Genomic DNA, 23,409 nt, shown 5'->3' with positions numbered 1-23,409 from the left:
GATTCTTTTTTTTTTTTTTTTTTTTGGCTGCATTGGGTCTTTGTTGCTGCACATGGGATTTTTCTAGTTGTGGTGAGTAGGGGCTACTCTTCGTTGCGGTGCATGAGCTTCTTATTGCAGTGGCTTCTCTTGTTGCAGAGCTCGGGCTGTAGGCATGCGAGCTTCAGTAGTTGCAGCACACGGGCTCAGTAGTTGTGGCTCATGGGCTTAGTTGCTCCGTGGCATGTGGGATCTTCCTGGACCAGGGGTCGAACCCGTGTCCCCTGCATTGGCAGGCAGATTCTTAACCACTGAGCCACCAGGGAAGTCCCTCAAATGATTTTTGACAAGGGTGCTAAGACCATTCAATAGGAAAAGGACTGTCTTTTCAACAGATGGTACTGGGAAGGCTGGATATACACATGCAAAAGAATGAAGGTGGACCCTTACCTAACACCATTCTCAAAATTTAAGTCAAGGGCTTCCATGGTGGCGCAGTGGTTGGGAGTCCGCCTGCCGATGCAGGGGACACGGGTTCGTGCCCCGATCCCGGAAGATCCCACATGCCGCGGAGCGGCTGGGCCCGCGAGCCATGGCCGCGGAGCCTGTGTGTCCGGAGCCTGTGCTCCGCAACGGGAGAGGCCACAGCAGTGAGAGGCCCGCGTACAGCAAAAAAAAAAAAAAAAAAAAAAAAAAAATTTAAGTCAAAATGGATCAAATATCTAATGGTAAGAACTAAAACTATGAAACTCTTAGGGACTCCCCTGGTGGTGCAGTGGTTAAGACTCTGTGCACCCAATGCAGGGGGCCCAGGGTTCGATCCCTGGTCAGGGAACTAGATCCCACATGTGTGCTGCAACTAAGGAGCCCTCCTGCCACAACTAAGACCCAGTACAACCAGATAAATAAATAAATAAATATTTTGAAAAATAAAAAATAAATAAAACTCTTAGATGAAAACATAGGGCAAAAGCTTCGTGACATTGGGTTTGGCAATGATTTCTTGCATATGACTCCAAAGCCACAGGCAACAAAAGAAAAAATAGACAAATTGTACTTCATGACAATTTTTAAATATTGTGCATCAAAAGACAATATCAGTAGAATAAAACAGAAGCTCACAAAATGGGAGGAAATATTTGCAAATCATATATCTGATAAGGGATTAATATACAGAATATATAGAGGGCTTCTAAAACTCAACAACAAAAAAACAAACAGCCGGATTCATTCTTGAAAAAAGATATACAGATGTGCAATAAGTGCCTGAAAAGATGCTCAGCATCACTGGTTATTAGGGAAATGCAAATCAAAGCCACAATTAGGGAATTTTTTGGCAGTACAGTGATTAGGACTTGGCGCTTTCACTGCCGACACCCGGGTTCGATCCATGGTTGGGGAACTAAGAAAAAAAGCACCCGGTGAGATACCACCTCACACCCATCAGGATGGCTACTATCAAAAAAACCAGAAAAGGATTGCTGCGTGTCCTTGGAATCATTTTCTGGTTGTCTAGAGAGTGTGAAATATTGACAAGTGGTAAAACAACTCAGGACAAGCATTTCTCCTCTGTGAGTTTATTCTGGAAAAAAAAAAAGAAAATAACAAGTGTTGGCAATAAGGCAGAAAAACTGGAACCCACTGTTGGTGGGAATGTAAAATGGTGTAGCCGCTGAGAAAAACAGGTTGGCAGCTCCTCAAAAAATTAAAAGTAGCATGGCCCTATGATTCAGAAATTCCACTTCTGGGTATGTATGTAAAAGAATTGAAATCAGGATCTCGAAGAGATATTTGTACATCCATGTTCATAATATTCACAATAGCTAAAACATGGAAGCAACCCAAGTGTCAATCAGTGGATGAAAGGAAATGTAAAATGTGGGATATTCCTACAATGTAATAGTATTCAGCTTTAAAAAGGAAGGGAATTGTGACACATGCTACAATGTGGACATTATGAAATAAGCCAGTCACAAAAGGACAGATTCTGTATGATTCCACTTATTTGAGATATTTAAGAGTGAGTATAAAGACAGAAAGTAGACTGGTGATGGGCTGGGGGCTGGGGGAAGGAGAACAGGGAGTTACCGTGTAATGGTAGAGAGTTTCAATTTTACAAAATGAAAAGAGTTCTGGAGACAGATGGTGGTGATGGTAGCACAACCTCATGAATCTAATACCACTGAATTGTATGTTAAAAATAGTTAAGATGGTAAGTTTTCTATTTTTGATATTTTACAATTTAAAACATGGAAAATAATAAAACTGATGACCATGGTCAAAATATATATATATATATTTAGGTATGCAATACGTTTATAATTTTAAAAAATTAAGGAAAAAAAGCTTTGAAGTATGATTTCAAATTTGCAATTCAGAAAGTCAGCTCAATCTCGGCTTTGTTGCTTGTGTGTTTTTTTAAGAGGAGGACACTAAAAATATCGTGGTAGATTAGAGTTTTCTACTCTGCCTAAAGCATAACTTGTCATTCTTTTCACAGATGTATTTAGGGATTTGGGATAATCTACCAGGTGTTGTGAAATGTCAAATGGAACAAGCACTTCATCTTGATTTTGGAACTGAATTGGAACCAAGAAAAGAAATAGTGCTATTTGATAAGCCAACTAGGGGAACTACTGTACAGAAATTCAAAGAAATGGTCTACAGTCTCTTTAAAGTAAGTATATGCATTCACATGTTGCTAGTGTGAAGTGGTACTCTTCTGGAAGCTGGCGGGACCTCATTCTAAGCCATAAAAATGTTGGTATTCTTTGACCTATATCAGGGACTCCATCTTGAGGAAATAATTCAAAGAAAAGAAAAAAATGTATGGAGGGTGTGTAACATTACTTACTATCGCTAAAAATGTCCAGATGTGAGAGTTCATTAAGTAGATGGGCTGCTCTATAGCTTGACATTAAAACTGATACACTTTAAAAAGGTGAAATAAAATTAGTAGACTGATTGCAAATTTTTTTTTTTTTTCCGGTACGCGGGCCTCTCACTGTTGTGGCCTCTCCCGTTGCGGAGCAGAGGCTCCGGACGCGCAGGCTCAGCGGCCACGGCTCACGGGCCCAGCCGCTCCGCGGCATGTGGGATCTTCCCAGACAGGGGCATGAACCCGTGTCCCCTGCATTGGCAGGCGGACTCTTAACCACTGCGCCACCAGGGAAGCCCTTTTCTCATTTTTATTGCTCTTATATTTTAACTCAAAATCTTTCTTTTCTTTGAACAGTTTACACTTTTAGACTGTTTTATGCCAGAGAGTCTCCACAGGGAAATACTTGTAGCATTCATTATTGTAACACCTTGAATAAAATAATTAATATAGTAACAATTACAAAATAGGAGAAAATAATTTGTAGTTGACCCTTTAACTTTGGATATAGGCAAATTACACTGCAATTTCGCAAATAAGTGTATGAATAAGACAAAGATTAATTAATGGCTTGGTTAACTGTATTTATCTACAAGGTCTAAGGAGGCTATGGGCATTAAGGTGGCTATTTCTTAACAAATATACTTAGCAAAGTGGGTTTCACCTCAAGTACATAAAACATAGTTCTGACTCACTTAGCAAACATTATAAATATTTGGAAAGGTATTAAGTCTCCTATGGGTATTCAGTAGCAAGGTTATTACTTAGCATGGTAATTATCCCTGTAAAGGAAGTTAGTACGTTACATATGAGATTCTTGTTTTTCATTGCTTCTGTATAATTAGCCAAATTCTTATCTTTACAGGCAAAGTTGGGTGACCAAGGCAACCTCTCTGAACTGGTTAATCTCATCTTGACAGTGGCTGATGGAGACAAAGATGGCCAGGTTTCCTTGGGAGAAGCAAAGTCAGCATGGGCACTTCTTCAATTAAATGAATTTCTTCTCATGGTAATACTTCAAGATAAAGAACATACCCCCAAATTAATGGGATTCTGTGGTGATCTCTATGTGATGGAAAGTGTTGAATATACCTCTCTTTATGGAATAAGCCTTCCATGGGTCATTGAACTTTTTATTCCATCTGGGTTCAGAAGAAGCATGGATCAGTTGTTCACACCATCATGGCCTAGAAAGGCTAAAATAGCCATAGGACTTCTAGAATTTGTGGAAGATGTTTTCCATGGCCCCTATGGAAACTTCCTCATGTGCGATACTAGTGCCAAAAACCTAGGATATAATGATAAGTATGATTTGAAAATGGTGGACATGAGAAAAATTGTGCCAGAGACAAACCTGAAAGAACTTATAAAGGATCGTCACTGTGAGTCTGATTTGGACTGTGTCTATGGCACGGATTGTCGAACTAGCTGTGATCAGAGTACAATGAAGTGTACCTCAGAAGTGATACAACCAAACTTGGCAAAAGCCTGCCAGTTACTCAAAGACTACCTATTGCGTGGTGCTCCAGTTGAGATTCGTGAAGAATTAGAAAAGCAGCTGTATTCCTGTATTGCTCTCAAAGTCACAGCAAATCAAATGGAAATGGAACATTCTTTGATACTAAATAACCTAAAAACATTACTGTGGAAGAAAATTTCCTACACAAACGACTCTTAGTTCATTTGGACATTGTGACCATTTTAAGAAACTTAGCACTTCAAAAGAAAAATCTTGAACATTTTTTCTAAATGGCTTGATTCAAATCCTTGCCAGTTATCACAAAACTCCTTTCCCCTGATCCTAAGGAAGCCATCATCTTAAAATACATGTTGATTGCTGAAGTAATGGCAGGAGGTATAGGATCAAAAGGTCCAGAAGTATTAGTTCCTGCCCTTTTAGAAACGCTGGTACATTTCCTAGTACATTCACTGTGTAACTATTTTGACTAATGACTTAAAATAATGCTGTGAAAAGCCTCATTCCATAAACATCAACGGTCAGAGTATTTTGTAGATTTGTTAGCCAAAATATCAGTGCTGGAAATTGTGTTTGCATTTAAGCTGCTGTTTAAAAAAGAAAATTTATAAATTTACTAATGTCTCAGCATGGTAAAGTTTGCACATTAACAGAAATTAAGACTGCAAAGCAGGTAAATTAAAATTACTCCTTTATAAACAGATGTTGGGTTAATAGCATGGTTTCTTATAAATACACTTAACTCATTTAGACATCACATTTTATGTGGCTTCAGAAAGTTCTGAGTGGCTCTTACCCACCAAAAACCCATCAGGAAGCATTCTACTTGGCAATATATAATTGCCAATTTTAGAGGCTGAATATGGATGAGTTCATCATCCTAGATTTAAAGGGTCTGTATCTTAGTATCAGCCAGCCAACTGGTCTTCAAAACTCTTATCTTTAGGCCACAGACCTAACGCAGATAGATATACATATCTTGAATCTGAGCTACGGGAAAGTGGGACATTAAGAGCAGGACATTAGGGCTTCCCTGGTGGCACAGTGGTTGAGTCTGCCTGCGGATGCAGGGGACGCGGGTTCGTGCCCCGGTCTGGGAGGATCCCACATGCCGCAGAGCGGCTAGGCCCGTGAGCCATGGCCACTGAGCCTGCACGTCCGGAGCCTGTGCTCCGCAATGGCAGAGGCCACAGCAGTGAGAGGCCCTCATACCGCAAAAAAAAAAAAAAAAGGACATAAACTTCCTATTAAGAATTTTCCATTTTCAAACAGTATTCCCTATTGGCCAAAGGACTGTTTCTCAAGAGGCATGTAAATATATCCATCTAACACTTTTTCTCATGTAAACTTGATATACAAGGGTTAGTATTTGCTCCTCTTTTGTGTTTATTCAGATCTGGCCTTTCAACTCCATAAAATGAAACACCTCTTCTTATAATTAAAGAACCAGTATTTTCTGCTCAAAGGTTTCACCTGGATAAATGTGTTAAAATTATATGACCTTCATTGGACAGCTATCTCTCAAGAACTAAGGCCATGGAGTAGCATCAGTTTCACTTACTTTAAAATTGTAAACTTTGAAGGTACTTTTTCTTCCAACTCATTATGTGGTTACAATAAATGAATGGAAGAAATATTTCTAGGGGAAGGTTTGACTGTTGCTTGCCAGACTTTTTAAGGACAGCTGCACATCATACAATTCAAGGGATAACTCCTGTCAGGAAGAACAGATGCCCAAGGTATGAACTTTGAGGCAATATTTAAGATTTTCTGGAAAAAGCTACACTTGGTTTCTGGAAGGAAAAGACTGTCAATTTCAGGTACTTCCCACAGTTTCATTAACAAGAGCTTAACACAGAAACAGCTACATGTTCAATAAGTTTATTACTGTCTTTATCTGAAAAATCTTCATAGAAATTGTGGTTTGGTTTATTAACTCTCAGCAGCCCGTTCCTGAGCTCTAAGGAAGCTTGCCTTCTTCTGAGCTACCCGATCTTTCTTCTGGGCAAGTGACATTTTGGGACGGTTCCACCTATAGAACAAGGTAAAAAGAAGAGAAAGGGACATAAATTTTTAAAACCATAGCTAAAGAGAATAGAGAATATTTAAGTTTGAAAAAGATACACTTGTACTGGGACAGAATGGGCCACCTCGGTAGCATCCAAGGCTAATACATTTCTATCACCACGATTACTTTAGCAAACCTGGTTCCCCTCACCTCTGCAACATCATGCAGAGCTAGTGATCGAGTTTGCACAACTTCACTCAGAGTCTGAGCGAGATGAAACAAGGCAGGAAGCCCTCCCAACCTCTTTCTCTTCAAAAAACAGTAAAACACATACCTCTTCTTTTTAACTTCTTTCTTAGGCTTCTTCTCATACACTGGATTCTCTCGTATTGCAGCATGAGCTTTCTTATACATCTCCTCCATCTGAAACAAAGCAAAGCAAACAGTACTTGGTTTCATTTCATATGCCCTAAACAGTAATAAAACACACTATTCTACTGCTTGCTCTATTTTGTCCTTCTAAGCCAGATTCTCAAAAGGAGCTAAACTAGGTCAATATTGGTATCTTTTTGTAACCCATCTTTTCCTAAGAAAGTCCTAGTTTTTACCGTAAGCAACATGAATTGACACTATTCACAAAACATAATCTTCCTCAAGAAAAATTTGCATGTATTTCTGAATAATTCAGCTATACTTCATGAGTCACTCAAGTTTAAAGCAAACTGTTTTCTGCAGAAACACATTTTATGCTCATTTAAAACCATGTGACCTAAATTCTTTCATTCAAGTTTGGATACATGCCAGTATTTAAGATGTTAAGATGAAAAATATATGGACTAATAAGCAACTGCCAAATACATCTCTGTCCTCCCACGTTCCCCATATTTCTATTTTCCATTGATTTCTGATAGGTCTTTTCAAAAGTTATTCCCAGGATCCCATACCAGGAACCTCTTGATCTACTACCACAAATCACCAGTATCTGGCAGCAGTATCAGGCCTCTGTGGATTCAGAAAGAGGCCTGAAATTTCCCTAGAAAACCGCTATCCAATTAGAAACATTAATGAGAATTTTGTTCTAAAATTCAACAAAAAACAATGCTGCAACTCTCTGAAGTGTTTCAATACCCACCCCCCGCAAATGACTATTGATCACATGGAAGATCAAGGCATGAAGAGCAACTGTAAAATGTGTGAAATTCAGTAACAATTACAGCCTTCCTGAAGAATGAGTCAAGGTAATCCAGGACTCTAAAACTACTCATTCCATATGAGGAAAATGCAATTACTGGGCTTCCCTGGTGGCTCAGTGGTCTAGAATCCGCCTGCCAATGCAGGGGACACGGGTTCAAGCCCTGGTCTGGGAAGATCCCACATCCCGCAGAGCAACTAAGCCTGTGTGCCCCAACTAAGGAGCCTGTGCTCTAGAGCCCAACAGCCACAACTACTGAAGCCCACACACCTAGAGCCCGTGCTCCGCAACGAGAAGCCACCACAGTGAGAAGCATGCACACCACAAGGAAGAGTAGCCCCCGCTCTCTGCAACTAGAGAAAGCCCGTGTGCAGCTACGAAGACCCAACGCAGCCAAAAATAAATTAATTTTTTAAATGCAATTACTACATGCATTTGTACAAAGCTCATTAGCAAAGGAAAATGTAAAAACAGAAAGTGATCTTTCCCTCAATTATAACTCTATTTTAAAAATAATTTTCAGACATAGGTATGCCAAATACAAACTATGCAGCAATAGAAAAGAACCTAATAAAAACAATTACTTGACATGTATCAATTTACATATAATTCTATATTTGTAATAGGTTTGTAATAATCTGTCATTTTTGTGTTCTATGCCTTCACTATTGAAACTGGCACTGTCATCATCAATTACCTCAATGTATTAACAGAGAGAGCCCTGAGACTCAACTTTAGGGGTGATAAACTTTGCAACATTAAACTGACTTTTGAAAACACAGGTCCCTTCACTTTTGCAACATCACACAGAACTAGTGATAGAATCTGTACATCTCCCTTTTTGTGTGCATGCCTGAGACATTCAGAAAGTCCAGAACATAGCACTTATCTGCTAAGATGAAGAAAGAACCTTTTTCCCCCATGACCTCAAAATGAGTGAAGTTTGGTAACTAGCACCTTGTATTGGATTATGACCACATGAATGAAATTTATAAATACAGAACAGCCAAATGCATAAAAGCCACCAAAGGCTTTAGATTTGGATGCCTGAAGCCTGCCATCCTTCAGCATCTACAAGATTCCTAAAAGCACGTTGACAAGTCCGGCTCCTCATAACAGTATCCTGTCTGACTTTTAACCTACCCTAGGTCCAACATCCCAATTTCATTTTAACATGCCCATATTCAACTTTTAACTGTTAACCTGAAATAAAACTGTATTAACATACCCACTCAAAACAGGTAGGAAACCTGGTTGTATAAATTTACCAATACAGGTATTTTTAGTTAAATTTTTACCATGTCTGGAGTTACGTTGTTCTTTATGTATTGAGAGAATTGTTTTTTGTAAGCATCTTCATCTTCTTCAATCAGGTAACGCATATAATCTGCAACATTCTGCCCCATGATGTGCTTTCGGTGTACCTCAGCATTGAATTCTTTGCTTTCTGAATCATAACCAGGGAACCGTTTGGTACTGAAATAAAGTTTTCCATGTTTTAGTATATATTGGTTGAAATCAGTTCACTAGAAGGAATTCAGTTCAGTAGCTGCCATCAGTCCCGTCTTGAAACAATTAATTGCATCATATGCAACCAAAGGACCAACTACTGACTGCTCAGTTAGTGGGATATCATCATTCAGCAGCTAATTTTTGAATTCCAGGATAGAAAATCATGCCACAAGCACCTTTAAATAACATTAAATGAACCAAGGCCACTAAAAAGTTAGTTCTCCTTATTTCATAGCAAAAGGTTTCCAAATTTCTCTCCCTAAATCCTACAGTTTCTCAGTGGTGCCTCAGGGTACATGGTAATAAGTGATTTGTTCCAGATCACATTTAACAGGTGCCTTGAATGAGAATTGCCAAGACCACCCCGGCCAAAAAACCCCACCCTACATTATAAAAGTTCGTTCCAGTTAGGTTACATTTTATCGCTTACCCCACCCCCCACCCAAAAAGGCAAGCCAGAAAAAGCAAGTTTTTGGTTGTTAAATCACCAATCACTAAAATATTCCTAAGCTAATAAATCACCTTAAGATGTATCTACTCAACAATAACAATCATTAACTCAAACCAAGGGAACAACCGAATTGAAACAACCGAATTATTAGCTCCTAAGAACAGCATACATACACTCTTATTTCCAGTTGAAAGTTTAAAAATTTATGTCTTTTTCTCAAACTTTTTCCCACCCTAGAGTCCATATTTCCCCATAACTCAGTAAACAAATTTTCATTCTGAATTAAACAAACAAAAAAAAAATAGGGGGAGTACTGGTGGAATCAAGTTGCTCATTTCTAACCCAAACTTAGCTACACACAAAAGGTAGTGGTTTCAACACTGGCTCTTCCGTTTACTGACTCTAAAACCTTGGACAAATCATTTTACCCCTGAACCCCAGTCTCTTCATTTATAAACCATGTTACAGTTCCTTCCCACCCTGCCAGGTTCCCTTTGCACAGTACCCAGCACATGGCAGGTACACGATGATAGCTACTATTACTCTAATTGGTTCAGTTATCTCCACAGCCCAACCAGTTAGAAACAGTGCAGTACTGGAGTCCAGGCAACGAGGCCTTGAATACTATTATTACCTGTGAGGGATAGACAAGCCTCCATCGACAGCTCCCTTCAGGGCCCCAAAAACTTTATTCCCAGTAGTAGTCCTGGCAAGCCCTGCATCCAAGTAACAGGTGAAGGCACCAGGTTGACCATCAATGCTTTCAACATTGTATTCATCTCCAGTCACCTCGACTTGGCCTTCATAAATTCTGTCCATACCAAACCTATTAAGAAGCTATTAACAAAGAAGCCAATCTAAATGCTTGTTAGAATATATTCAAACAATATCTCAAAATTCACAACTTTAATGACCTGACAAAAAATTTCTTTCCAAATCACTTTTTCCCTTTATCCCAATCTGCTTTTAAATATCAATTTTTAAATGCCACAAAAAGAAATTTCAGACACCCAATTTTACCAACAAGTGTAACTGTTTAACAGTTTCTGAATCTGCTACATTGTCCATACTTGATTTTTGTAGCAATCAATTAGGACATGATACTTAAATTTGATTCTTATATTTACTCAAGGGAAGTAATCTCCACCTTTCCTCAGTAATATTTAGCTATAACTCAACAACCAAATATTAAATATTATCATATGCAGTTTTGTTTAATTTGATTACAATATTATGAGTAGGATCCTGTGCTGAAGAGAACTTTTGTGGCTCTACCCTGCCCTATATTATGTTAATATGTGCCACTACTCTGCTAGTTATCTATACTGCCTTTGCACCAAGATGCTCATATAAAAGACAATGTCCCAACCCAAACATGTTTATAACCAGTGAAGATGTGGGTCCCCAACAATGATGCATGCTAAACAATTCCACTGCAAAACAAGGTCAGAAAACAAAAACAAGGTGAAGATCACATTTTCGTTTCCTTTTATAGGAAATGTTGCCACCCAAAGGCAAAGATTATTAAAACAAAAATGAATCCCCCCACCAATGCCTACCCCCGCCTCAAAAGCTGAAGGGACTGCTTCTCAAAATTTAGCACGCAGGGCTTCCCTGGTGGCACAGTGGTTGAGAGTCCGCCTGCCGATGCAGGGCACACGGGTTCGTGCCCCGGTCTGGGAAGATCCCACATGCCGCAGAGCGGCTGGGCCCGTGAGCCATGGCCGCTGAGCCCGTGCTCCACAACGGGAGAGGCCACAACAGTGAGAGGCCCGCGTACCGCAAAAAAAAAAAAAAAAAAAAAAAAAAAAAAAAAAATTACCATGCATATAAATCACCTGGATATCCTATCAGAATATAAATTCTGAAGGTGTGGGGTATAGTCCGCATTTTTAACGTACCCTGATGGTAAGATCTACACTTCTGACTATATCTGTCCAACAAGATAGTCACCAACTAGCCACAACCGGCTATTCATATTTAAGTTAAAAACTCAGTTATCAGTAGCACTAGACACATTTCAAGTGCTAAATAGCTACATATGGCTAGCGGCTACCATATCAGACAGCACAGATTACAGATATCCATCAATGCAAAAAAATTCTTTTTGGTCTAGATATACCCAACAAACGGGAGAAAACAGAAAAAAAAGCTTCCCCAGATTATAAAGTACATCTGTCTTAAACAATGTATTTATATAAAATTATCTTCCCTGGTGACGCCCTTATAAGCCACAGGGCAACAGGAGGCACTCCTCTCTCCCCACAGCTAGCTGAAGGTATCTTATCCATGTGTGAACCATCTATGTTGCAGACAACTCCAGTGAGCTAATTCCAAAATACATCACTTAAAGTAATCTTGTACATACCCTGCGTGCCAGCAGCAGGCCAGTACAATATGCTGCAGCATAATTTGTCAGGCCAACCTTCACACCATACTTCGGGAGTTCATGAGCATAAGCTGCACAAACTATCATATCTCCTTCTATACGGGCATAAGCAATCTACAATAAGAGAAAAACCAGGTTAGTAATCTGTTTTCACTCTTTTGTGGATTACTTGTCCTAAGTGCCTTCTTTTTCAAAAGATTTAACAGAAAGACACAGATCTGGGCTTCCCTGGTGGCGCAGTGGTTGAGAGTCCGCCTGCCGATGCAGGAGACGCAGGTTCGTGCCCTGGTCCGGGAAGATCCCACATGACGCGGAGCGGCTGGGCCTGTGAGCCATGGCCGCTGAGCCTGCGCGTCCGGAGCCTGTGCTCCGCAACGGGAGAGGCCACAACAGTGAGAGGCCCGTGTACCGCAAAAAAAAAAAAAAAAAAAAAAAGACACAGATCTGCATCACTTAAGATCTGTCTTAGTTAAACCCACTCACCTTCAACAACGATTATGCCTTGGTCAACTACAGAAGGTAGGTTTATGAGTTTTTAAGTATGTTTGACTAATTTCACAGTACTTTGTAAGTCTCAAATTACCACAGACATCGAATATTAAAATACCTTTGGAATAAGTTATACTGTAGTTCCTTACTTCTGAGAAATACTGAAAAGACCTTGAGCTGGGAAAGCTGGTGAATTGAGGCACTTTGAAAAATCAAAAAGGAATCCCTGATTATTTCAAACACCTTTTAAACTAAGCAGACCTAAGTCCAACAATGTTTCAGAAAACCTAATATTTTAGTTATGTGAACTTAGGTATGGAGGAAGAGATTGCCTTCACAACCAACAAATTAGTTTGCCCAGAAAACAGATGTGCCTGTCTCCTCCAAATCTCAAGTACGAAGTTTTCGTAATTGTAAAAGCCCAGAAAACCACCTTCTAGGAGCAAATTGCCACTTTCTGTAAGTCTTTTACATGGGAGACACCTTCATAAGTATTTACTAAAACCTATTTCGAACAGTAAGCAGGAATAAAAATAATCTTTAGAGTCTAATTTAACACTCACAACTACCTACCTCTTCAAAGTATTAGATAAGTGAACTTAGTCCACAATAAATTCTATTATCTTACTGGAATTGGAATGGGCAAGAACCTTCTACTGGGTCTCAAATTTACCCTCCCACCCCCACAAAAATAGCACAGTACCATGAACTTCTCTAATCCCGCCCCGCCCCCGCCAATTAGAAAGTGAATGGAATTAAACCGGGTCAGGATTGCCAAACAGCTGATCCTCAGAGTATTTTTTACAGTACCAATTTCCCAGGCTCCAACTTCAGACCTACTAAAAGAACTACTCACTTAATGTTCCTTGGAGTGCCAGGCACTAGACTAGATGGACCTAATGCATACACTGTGTTTTGCTCCCCAAGTACAACTTTTCTACCACAGTGAGGGAAGAAGGGGGAGTGGAGGTTACTACCCATTACTTGAGTCTAGAATACAACTTACCTGACAAATGATATCTCTGTTAGTTACACGAACTATCATTCTGTATTTGGGTGTGTTGTACTTATTTTTATCTTGAATTACCAATCTTTTCCGAGCATAGTAGTCAGTTTTGCCCTCTGAAAGAAAAAAGTAATTTAAAAAAGTCTATTCCACTACAAAGCAGATTCTTTTCATGTCGTGAACATGAAAACCTGACCATACCTCGCCGTCTTCTAAATTTCACTTGGTATCTCTTGAAGTAGGCCTTATTCTTGACAACTTTAACAAACCCCTTTAAGATAAAAGAATGTTATTAAAACTTTGATAAATGTTTTAGCTTCTGATACTTTTGACATTTGTGTTAACTATGTAACAAAGTAACACTTAAACTTCAAAAGTGAATCCGGACAACCATCACTTTCTCAAATCTGAGGTCAAGAATCACTTTTTCTTCTACTTTCCATCTGTCAAGACTGACAGTTTTATAAAGCAAAATAAAAATAAATCAGCAGGAAAAATGGAATGAAAAAACATACAAAATGCAGGCCAATTATATTCACCAGATATAAAGCTGTCACATTGATTTTAAATTCTTAAACTTACTCTCAACTTTTGTTCCCTACTGGACCAGCAATAATCTTAGTGCCCAACTTTTGCAAAACACTGTTCAAGACAGCAATCTTGCAAACGTCCATCTGTTCTTAACACTGTCCCATTTCGAAAACCTAATACTTCTCTTTCCACAAACGTTTTTCAAAAGCCTAAATTACTTGCCACAAAACATAACTGGCCAAGGATATATTCAGCAATTACTCCCGAATAAAACAACACTGTCCCCCACCAACTAAAGCAACACCCCACCCGAAGAATCATTAAAAAGCGGAGCCAGCGACGATATAGAGAAAGAGGCAGAAGACGCATACCAAACTAAATGAGCTTCTTTTCGGGGCCCAAAGACCCCACAGCCTCCAGATTCTACTGACGGTTGTGACTTAAAAGCCACTTCTTCGGCCCCAAAACACAGGTTTTCCGAACAACTTGCCATCCCCGACGCTCTCCCGGAAAACCCACCAAGCAGTCATGGGTGGAGCTGGGTCCGAGGAGCCGCAGCCCGTCTCCACTCAGGCATCCCCCAGCTAGTCTGAGACTGACTCCACGCAATCTCTTCGTCCCGGCCGCCTGCAGGTGCCCCCTCTGCCGGGCCAGCACTACCCCTGCCGTTTGTCTACTATACTCACCCCATCCCCAATCCTCTGCCCCAACTCCCCCTCTTCTTCAACCCCTCCCCCCGCCCGCTTGTGTGCCGTGGCAGCCATTAAGGCCACGCTGGGAGCTGCAGCCCGACCACGGCAGAGCCGGCAATCTAACGGCATCCGATCCCTGCGCCGCGCGAGACGGAACCTAGGCGGCCTTTAGGACAAGGAGAGGGAACCCCCGTGCATCTGTAGCCCCGAGACCGGGATACACACTTACCATCCTGTAGAACAGAAGCTCTAGCCTCCACCGAGCTGCGGAACCAGCACGGCTACGGGGGGGGAAAAAGGCCGCGGCGCGTGCGCAGGCGCAGTATGTAGCGCCGACGCTCACGCCAGCGACGTGTGGAAGAGAGACCCGCCGGCCGCCTGGCTTGCAGTACTCCACCCCCTGCTGGTGGGAGGACCGATGCTGGACTTCGCCTTCCCGGAACAAATTCTCAAAGTCGCGGGGTCCCAATCTCCTGACTGGTGATCCGACAGGGAAGGGCGGTGAGCAGTAGCAGGGAGGATTGTAAAAGGCTTTTACTTTCCTATGCTAGGAAGTTGTTTCATAACAAACATTATTACTTTTGTAAGCAAGAAAAAAAAAGTTTAAAAATTAAATAGAATGAATTAGCTCTAGAGCCCCTTTGCCCCCTCCTCGACTACTCCTCCGGGTCCAGAGCATGCAGATTCCCCCTCAGGAAGCCAAGCCTGGGTTAGGGGCCTTCCCACAGTACCTTTGTACCTGTCTCAGCCTACCCTAGATTGTAAACTCCCTGAGGGTGGGCCCTGCTGTCAAGTTCACCTTTGAATCTCCAGCATTTAGCACAGTACTCACATTCAGTAAGTATTCGGTATTTGTTAAATGGTAAAAAAAAAAAAAAAAAACCTACTACTGTCTCCCTCCATCGTCTTCCCTGATCCCTGACTGCCTTATTCCTTTTCCCTCCCTCCATCACTCTCATCTAGTCAACATAACTTTTTTCTAAGTGCTTTTTTTTCATTCTTTTAAAGCTAATTGCAACTTAAGAATTCCCTATTCTCCACACAGAGACTGAGAAGAACCAATCAACCAACCCACCAAACAAAAAAGCACCTCAAGAAACAGTATTCCCTCACCCAACAGTATTTCAAAGGTGGTCTTTGGGCTATTGCATGGGAATTGTTTGGGTACTAGTTAAAATGCAAATATCTGAATATTCACCACCTCTAGTAAATCAGACTGGCTGGCTTGGGGACTGGGAGTCTACATTTTATATTTGGCCTCAATCAAGCCAAGCCAAAAGGTCTCAGGAACATAGAAAACAAATTCTATTTTCCCAATAGTGGAATTTACTGACTCCACTAGGAAAAAAAGAAAAATTACATACTGGCACAGCAACTTAAAATTTACCCATCCTTAGAATGAATTTTAACTCTGTACCCCCATCCTCCAATGTTTTAAGCCTGCTCTTGGGACATGAGTGTGTATAAGTTTAATCTAGCAGGAAAGAATCAGCATGTAAACTGCTCAGTATCAGAGCTGGGAGAAGGGTCTGCTGAACAGAATGACCAGGTTAAGTGATTCCAAAAAACTGCCACTTGAAAAAAATCAGAATCGTGAGGCCAGTTTCCTCTGGTTTCAATTTGTAACTCCTTTTATAACCAGAAAAATTTACATTGAGTCCACTCTGGCCAAGGTCTACAAAACCCTCAAGGAGAAATGCTAAAACATTCCTCACAGGCAAGTGTGGGTCCATCTTTGTCGAGTGGATTTTGGTAATGTAAAGAAAGAGGCATACAATTTGTGTTTATAGAAAGTACATAAGACCTTCATTTTGGTAGTCCATCAAGTTATTAGCCTATGAAACATGCCACATGTCTTGGTCAGGCCCTGCTTACATTGCAGATGGAATCATCAAGAGGGAAAGTCTACCTGGAAATAGGTCCAGCCCTAACTTTTGCACGTTGTAGGGCAAGGGTACATATGAAGGCCCACATACCATTAACCTGAATATTTGGAAGTTATGAAGCAAGCTAACACACAATTAAATGTTTTATTCTTCTTATCTTGCTTCTTCTTACCTTATAAACCTTTATAAGAACAAAATTAAAATATGTGAACCTATTCCCTTTGGTTGCAGCTGGGGGGTTGTGGCTAGCGTGGCTGGCTCACCCATTGCAGTTGGTGACACCAGGAACCAGGGGGAACTTGTCCAGCACCCTCGACCAACATAGTCTTGTTCAAGTAGTAAGACTTAAAAATCACAGTAATGGGACAAGTCAGTTTTGTGTGCCTCCTGATATCATGCACTGAGAACACAGTCTAATTTAATTGTCTGATACATGATGAAACTGCAAACAAACCCAGATTGAGGGATATTCTACAAAGTAACTGTCTGCATTCTTCAAAAGTGACAAAATCGTGATGGATAAGGAAAGACTAAAGAACTATTCCAGATTAAAAGGGACCAAAGTGACATTACAAACTTCATGCAATGTGTGATCCTAGACTTCATCCTGGACAAGAAAGGAAAAAAAGAAAAAGGAAGGTTTATTATTTCTTTTGTACAAAGGACATTCTCAGAACAATCAGTGAAATTTGAATGGAATCTGTGAATTAGATGGTAGTAATAGATCAATGTTAATTTTATTTTGATAAACACACTATGGTTATATATGAGAGTGTTCTTATTTTTTAGGAAATATACTCTGAACTATTTTGGAGTAATAGATATTATTTCAGCAACTTACTCTCAACAAATGACTCAGAAAATAATTACATTTGTGTGTATGTACACATATACATATACGTAAAGAGAAAGAAAATGATAAGGCAAACGTGTTAAAATGTTAACGACAGGGAATCTGGAAGAAGGGTAGACGAAAATTCTTTGTACTGTTCTTACAACCAATCTGTGATCTTGAAATTATTTCAAGATAAAAAATAAAACATTGGGAATTCCCTGGTGGTCCAGTGGTTATGACTCCGTGCTTTCACTGACCGTGAAATACCTGGTCGGGGAACTAAGATCCCGAAAGCAGCACGGTGTGGCCAAAGGAAAAAAAAAAATAGGGAAATTATTAAAAATAAAACATTGATTCCTGTTAGAATAGGAAATATTTCTTTTATTATTTGAAATGAAAGCAAACTCAGTTTTATCAAATAAATCAGCAGTTTTTAGTTCTGATAGTGATGATTTAACAACAAAATATAGAAAGTTTTCCCATATATGTTACCCATATATTATGAATTTGAGGTACCTATCTACTGCCCTAATCAGCTAGTGCTTTATTGAAACCACCATAATTATGATAAAAAACATCTTAAGTTTTCTCAAAATGTTTTTTTCTTTGCAAATGTTTTTTTTTTTTTTTCTTTTTGCGGTATGCGGGCCTCTCACTGTTGCGGCCTCTCCCGTTGCGGAGCACAGGCTCCGGACGCGCAGGCCCAGCGGCCATGGCTCACGGGCCCAGCCGCTCCGCGGCACATGGGATCCTCCCAGACCGGGGCACGAACCCGTATCCCCTGCATCGGCAGGCGGACTCTCAACCAGTGCGCCACCAGGGAGGCCCTGCAAATGTTTTTTTATTAAATCATTATGATGACAGATTTTTTAAATATTTTATTTATTTATTTATTTATTTGGTTGTGCTGGGTCTTAGTTGCGGCACGCGGGCTCCTTAGTTGTGGCATGCAAACTCTTAGTTGCAGTACGCATGTGGGATCTAGTTCCCTGACCAGGGATGGAACCCGGGCCCTCTGCATTAGGAGTGTGGAATCTTAACCACTGCACCACCAGGGAAGTCCCTGAAATTGGTTTTTGCTTTACATGACCTTATGGTTATACACTGAAGGATAGCAAATAGGTAAACTCCTTTATGGTTGGATCCCCTCTTTTGATATCAACACATTAGAAACATTTTAAACCTGTATTCTTTTTGCCACACTGGTTGGCATGTGGGATCTCAGTTCCCACAGTGGTCCCTGCAGTAGAAGTGCAGAATCCTAACCACTGGACTGCCAGGGAACTCCCTTAAACCTGTATTTTTATCTAGGAAAAAAATAATTAGCCTTCAATGAAAGAATAAACTTTGTTTCTTAACAGGAAAATGTATAAAGCTATGATTTTTATAGGACTGAAAGTCAGCAAAATATCAAGGACAATCAAACATAGTTATGATTGAGCAGGTCTGGGTGTTCTGTTGATAGGCTATTTATGTTTGAATGACTAATAAGATAAAGACATAAAAATTCATACATTATATTTATTCCATAAAACTTCCTTTTTATCTCCTCATTTCAGCAAAATCTCTGTGTTGTCATCACCAAGAGAGCTTGTTATTTGTGTTCTACAAATAAGAAGGCCAAATTGGACAACTTTTCTTGGGTCATTGTGGTTCTTGAATAATTTTTATTAATTTCAATTCAGAGAAACTTTGCTATGCTGAAGCAAGAGAAACTGGAATTTTAAATAATGTTCATAAGGCAATACTTAGATTTGGAAATGAACCAGGATTTTTCATATATCACATTCAAACAATATAATGGTGTCATATATGATAAATTATTGTTTTCAATAGAATACAATAGAAACTATTACCAGATATTTTGATATTATATAAACCACTGCCAGTTTTATTGCAATTTTCTCTGTCTCTTACAATAATATCCACATCCACCCAAGTTTTGTTATTCTTCTTACAATATTTCAACGATGGGGTGTAATACAGGAAAACAAAAATAGTAGTATGTTGCTCAATTTCTTCAAATGTCTTTTCAATCAGACTATATACACTGACCTATCAGGGTCAGAAAATAATCTCTATCGAAATTAGTTTTAGGTTTATTTGTACATGTTTTCTTCTTCACATTCATGCAAACTCTTCTGTTTCTTTCTTCTAATTTCCTTATATTTCATTAGAATGTCACATTTGTTGAATATTCCTCATGCAGTTTCATTCAATTTAGAAAAAAATTTGTCTACAATTTTCATATTTTTAAAAATTAGATCTGTTTGGGGTTTGAATACTTGTACTATGATTAAAAGCAAGTAATACTACATATTTAAAAATTAGATAGCACAAATTTAAAATTCACTTTTTTCTGCCAAAGACTGATTTGCTCATTATTTGAGCACCTTCTGTTGTTTCACTTTACTCTTCTACAGTCTCTCATGTCTGGTCTAAATCAAATCTAACTTTTAACACAATGAAAAACCTCTGGGGCTTCCCTGGTGGCGCAGTGGTTGAGAACCTGCCTGCCAATGCAGGGGACACAGGTTCGAGCCCTGGTCTGGGAAGGTCCCACATGCTGCGGAGCAATTAAGCCCGTGTGCCACAACTACTGAGCCTGTGCTCTAGAGCTTGCGAGCCACAACTACTGAGCCTGTGCGCTGCAACTACTGAAGCCTGCGCGCCTAGAGCCCATGCTCTTCAACAAGAGAAGCCACCGCAATGAGAAGCCCGCGCACCGCAACGAAGGGTAGCCCCCGCTCGTTGCCAACTAGAGAGAGCCCACATGCAGCAACGAAGACCCAATGCAGCCAAAAATAAATAAATAAATTTATAAAAAAAAAAAAAAAAAAAAAAAAAGAAAAAAAAACCTCTGGAACCAGGAACTGTAACATAAAGATAAGCAAGAAATTGGAGGCTTGGCTTTACTCAGTCACGAAACTTCATTATTCCAGAATCTTTTGTGTTCACGTTATCACAAAGAAAGGATTCAACAAGTTAATTTGTTTTTTTGTCTTTCCTAAAAAAAATTTCCATTACTCAAATCCTCCTGTACTCCAAAGCAGTATCTGTTTCAAATGTTAACAGCAGCACAAACCTAAAACCTTCATGACATTCAGACACAATTGCCTTTTGTGTGGAGGACACAGCACAAGAAATGTGGAACAGCAATTCCCTGGGGCCTGGAAGGTGTTCATTACCAGGGCAGATGCTTAGAGTTTCTGGTGAGAGCTAAGTGCCAAGTCCTAAATGACAGAGGCAGCCATAGCCATGCATTCCTTGATAAATTTACTTTTCTGTGTGTCTGTGATATGCAGGGTTTTATTAAGTACAAGACCAGGGCAAGGGGCCTGGCAAGGGCGCCTCTTGTCTGGATTAAGGGGAGGTACTTTCTGGAAACATCACAACCACCAAAGATCACCTGACTTGAAATGTTTGAGCTCCTCCCTATTGGCCTGTTCTTCCGGACTGGCCTCAATGACTCACACTTGATTGGGAGGGTAGTGAATGGGGAATAGAAAGGGAGTTGGAGGATTTCTACATATATGTCAGAAATAGCAAACATCTACTGAGACTTTACTAAGTGCCAGAGTCTATGCTAAGCGTTTACTACATTTTCTCATTTAATCTCAAAACTGCTTTAGCAGTAGTTCATTATCCCCATTTTACAGATGAAGAAACGGATGCCACAGCCAATCACAGTGGAACACAGGGATTTTTTGAATCTAAGCCTGACTTAAAACTGTACTAAAATAAGGACCTTGTACTCTAAAAAATTCATAATTGTGTATATTTGACTTTGGAATATATTCCCTGATGTATTTTTGTTTGACTAAGGGGTAAACATCCTTTGGCTTAGACTAACGACCATTAACTTTGTTTAAAAATAAAGGTGGGGGCCTCCCTGGTGGCGCAGTGGTTGAGAGTCCGCCTGCCGATGCAGGGGATACGGGTTCATGCCCCGGTCTGGGAGGATCCCATATGCCGCGGAGCGGCTGGGCCCGTGAGCCATGGCCGCTGGGCCTGCGCATCCGGAGCCTGTGCTCCGCAACGGGAGAGGCCACAACAGTGAGAGGCCCGCATACCGCAAAAAGAATAAATAAATAAATAAATAAATAAATAAATAAATAAAGGTGAAACTGCAGCTAGTAAACTGTTGTCATCTTCTAAGTTATCAAAATGAACCTGAAGCTTTACAAACTTCCAGAAAATGAAGACTTAACAAAATTCTGATCAGTTTGAACTAAGGAACGTAGCTTGTTCACTAGATGAAGCCCATATTATTAGAAGTAGGAGAGAAGCCCTTTAAGCTAAAGAAGACAGTCTCAGAACAAATCTGAGAAGTCCAGAACCACTTTATTAAATGGTTAGTTAATATATGAAAGTCAAAAAATGTAAATGATTCAGTAATATTTACATGTTTTCCTGGAGACTAGATTTATAGTAAGTTATTAAGAAAAAGTTTGAATGTCTAGGGATTGCTAAACTTTAGATGTCAGCGCTGCTTTCAGGGCAGTTATCACCTACCTGCTCACCTAATAAAATCTATTACTGCCACAAAATCCATGGGGGTATGAAATTAGGGGAAAGAAGCATCTGGCTAGGAGTTTGTTAGGTGGTAAGGAACCTACCTGGGAATTAAAAGTATGTGTCTTCTTTCCTGGAATCATCAAAATTAACTATAGTCTTATTTAGCCAGTTCTTCAAGGCTTAAAATATATGACTAATGACAAACTCCATAAATCCTTTTGAGATTCCATTTGTTAAATGACACTAATAATATTTGTCTCCCTCTTCAGTTACTTCGGGAATATAAGGAGGACCCAAGGTACACACAAGAAATCCCACCAAGTTCTTTGGGAGAAACAATATAAATTATTGTGGCTGATTCTCCCCTTAGGACATGACAGTAAAACCAGCTTCTGGATTCTCCCTATTTCCTTAGTCAACTTCTTCAAGGAAATATTGCTAACAAAAAAGGTGTAATTAGATCTGTTACAGACAACTTCAAAGCCATGGTCATAATGTTCTGAGTCATTCCTGTATTTCTGTGAGGGGTCAGCAACTTGAAGAGTCTGTGATTAAAGGCACAGTGTCTTGAATGGCACTTGGCACTGGCATCATAGCCATTAGATGAGTGAATACTCAGAGTGACTCTAGGAGCTCCAATGGAGGGCAGGACAAGTACATGTAATGTACTTGATATAGAGCAAATAACACCAAAAGCCTTAGAGTTATACTTGATGCCTCTCTTCTAATCAAGTTCCACATCCATATCCTGGTGGTGGCTGTATTTTTTTTTTTTTTTTTTTTTTTTTTGGTCACACCACATGGCTTGCAGGATCTCAGCTCCTCAGCCAGGGATTGAACCTGGGCCACGACAATGAAAGCCCAGAATCCTAACCACTAGGCCACCAGGGAACTCCTGTGGTGGCTATACTTTTATATATATATATATGTAAATAAAATATCTAACCACTTCTCATGCCCTGGTCTAAGCTACCATCATCTGTTACCTGGATCATTGCATTAACCTCTTAGCAGTCCTCTCTGTTTCAAACCTTGCACTCCTACAATCTATTCCCCACACAGTCAGACTGATCTTTTAAAAATATGTCAGATAATGTCACTTCTGTCCTCAAAACCCTTCAAGGGCCAAAGTTCCCACCACAGCCTATGAAGCCCTACAGGGTCTGTCCCTGCCCCTATGTTTCTCTGACTTCATTTCCTCTCATTCCATCCCTTCCTCACTCTACTCCAACTTACTGGCCTCGAAGCCATGCCTATCTTGGAGCTTTTGCACTATTCCCTCTGTCTTGATAGCTCATCCCCCAGATATTCATGGAATGTGCTGCCTTACTTCTTTACTTCTTTCAAGTCTCTATTCAATTGTCTTCCTTTCAGAAAGGCCCTTCTTAACCACTCCATCTAATATAGAACACTCCATCACTCTCTATTCCCCATAGACTGCTTTTTCTACAAAGCATTTATTACCAGCTAGCAATTATCAATTTATTTGTTAGTTTTTTAATAGTCTATCTGCCCTCCCTACAGCAAGCACTCCCTTAAGGAAAGGAGGGACATTATCTGTTGCAA

The 23,409-nt window shown here is 40.0% G+C and overlaps 2 protein-coding genes and 2 non-coding genes across 4 annotated transcripts in view; 1 reads left to right on the top strand and 3 right to left on the bottom strand.

Moving 5' to 3' along the window:
- DIPK1A (divergent protein kinase domain 1A) overlaps nucleotides 1-9,038 on the top strand; it is a 132,163-nt gene extending 123,125 nt beyond the window's left edge. Inside the window, exons 4-5 of the mRNA XM_060090128.1 lie at nucleotides 2,480-2,656; nucleotides 3,723-9,038. Of these exons, the coding sequence (XP_059946111.1) occupies nucleotides 2,480-2,656; nucleotides 3,723-4,535 (990 nt within the window). The 3' untranslated portion in view covers nucleotides 4,536-9,038. The remainder of the gene's footprint in view (nucleotides 1-2,479; nucleotides 2,657-3,722) is intronic.
- RPL5 (ribosomal protein L5) lies at nucleotides 6,200-14,914 on the bottom strand. Its single transcript, XM_060090129.1, has 8 exons — nucleotides 14,834-14,914; nucleotides 13,583-13,652; nucleotides 13,382-13,497; nucleotides 11,866-12,000; nucleotides 10,132-10,334; nucleotides 8,833-9,010; nucleotides 6,673-6,765; nucleotides 6,200-6,366 (listed from the first exon to the last, which is right to left on the bottom strand). Exons 1-8 carry the CDS (start codon nucleotides 14,834-14,836, stop codon nucleotides 6,295-6,297), a joined length of 870 nt encoding a protein of 289 aa, XP_059946112.1. The 5' UTR covers nucleotides 14,837-14,914; the 3' UTR covers nucleotides 6,200-6,294.
- LOC132484760 (small nucleolar RNA SNORA66) lies at nucleotides 6,459-6,591 on the bottom strand. The gene has a single exon (XR_009531312.1). It is a non-coding gene; the product is annotated as a small nucleolar RNA SNORA66 (small nucleolar RNA).
- On the bottom strand, nucleotides 9,083-9,178 carry LOC132484751 (small nucleolar RNA SNORD21). The gene has a single exon (XR_009531304.1). It is a non-coding gene; the product is annotated as a small nucleolar RNA SNORD21 (small nucleolar RNA).
- Nucleotides 14,915-23,409: the final 8,495 nt, after the last annotated feature.

This window comes from Mesoplodon densirostris, chromosome 2 (assembly GCF_025265405.1).
Source record: "Mesoplodon densirostris isolate mMesDen1 chromosome 2, mMesDen1 primary haplotype, whole genome shotgun sequence".
NCBI classification, from domain to species: Eukaryota; Metazoa; Chordata; class Mammalia; order Artiodactyla; family Ziphiidae; genus Mesoplodon; species Mesoplodon densirostris.
Note: the sequence above shows the minus strand (reverse complement) of the source record. Positions and strands in the feature narration are given on the sequence as shown.

Bases quoted from the DNA above. Each gene is read 5' to 3' on its own strand.
- RPL5 (XM_060090129.1), bottom strand. The intron at 13,498-13,582 runs GTATGGTCAGGT...TTTTTCTTTCAG, and splicing joins GAAATTTAGAAGACGGCGAG to AGGGCAAAACTGACTACTAT. The intron at 10,335-11,865 runs GTATGTACAAGA...CTTTGTTAATAG, and splicing joins GCCTGCTGCTGGCACGCAGG to CTTCTTAATAGGTTTGGTAT.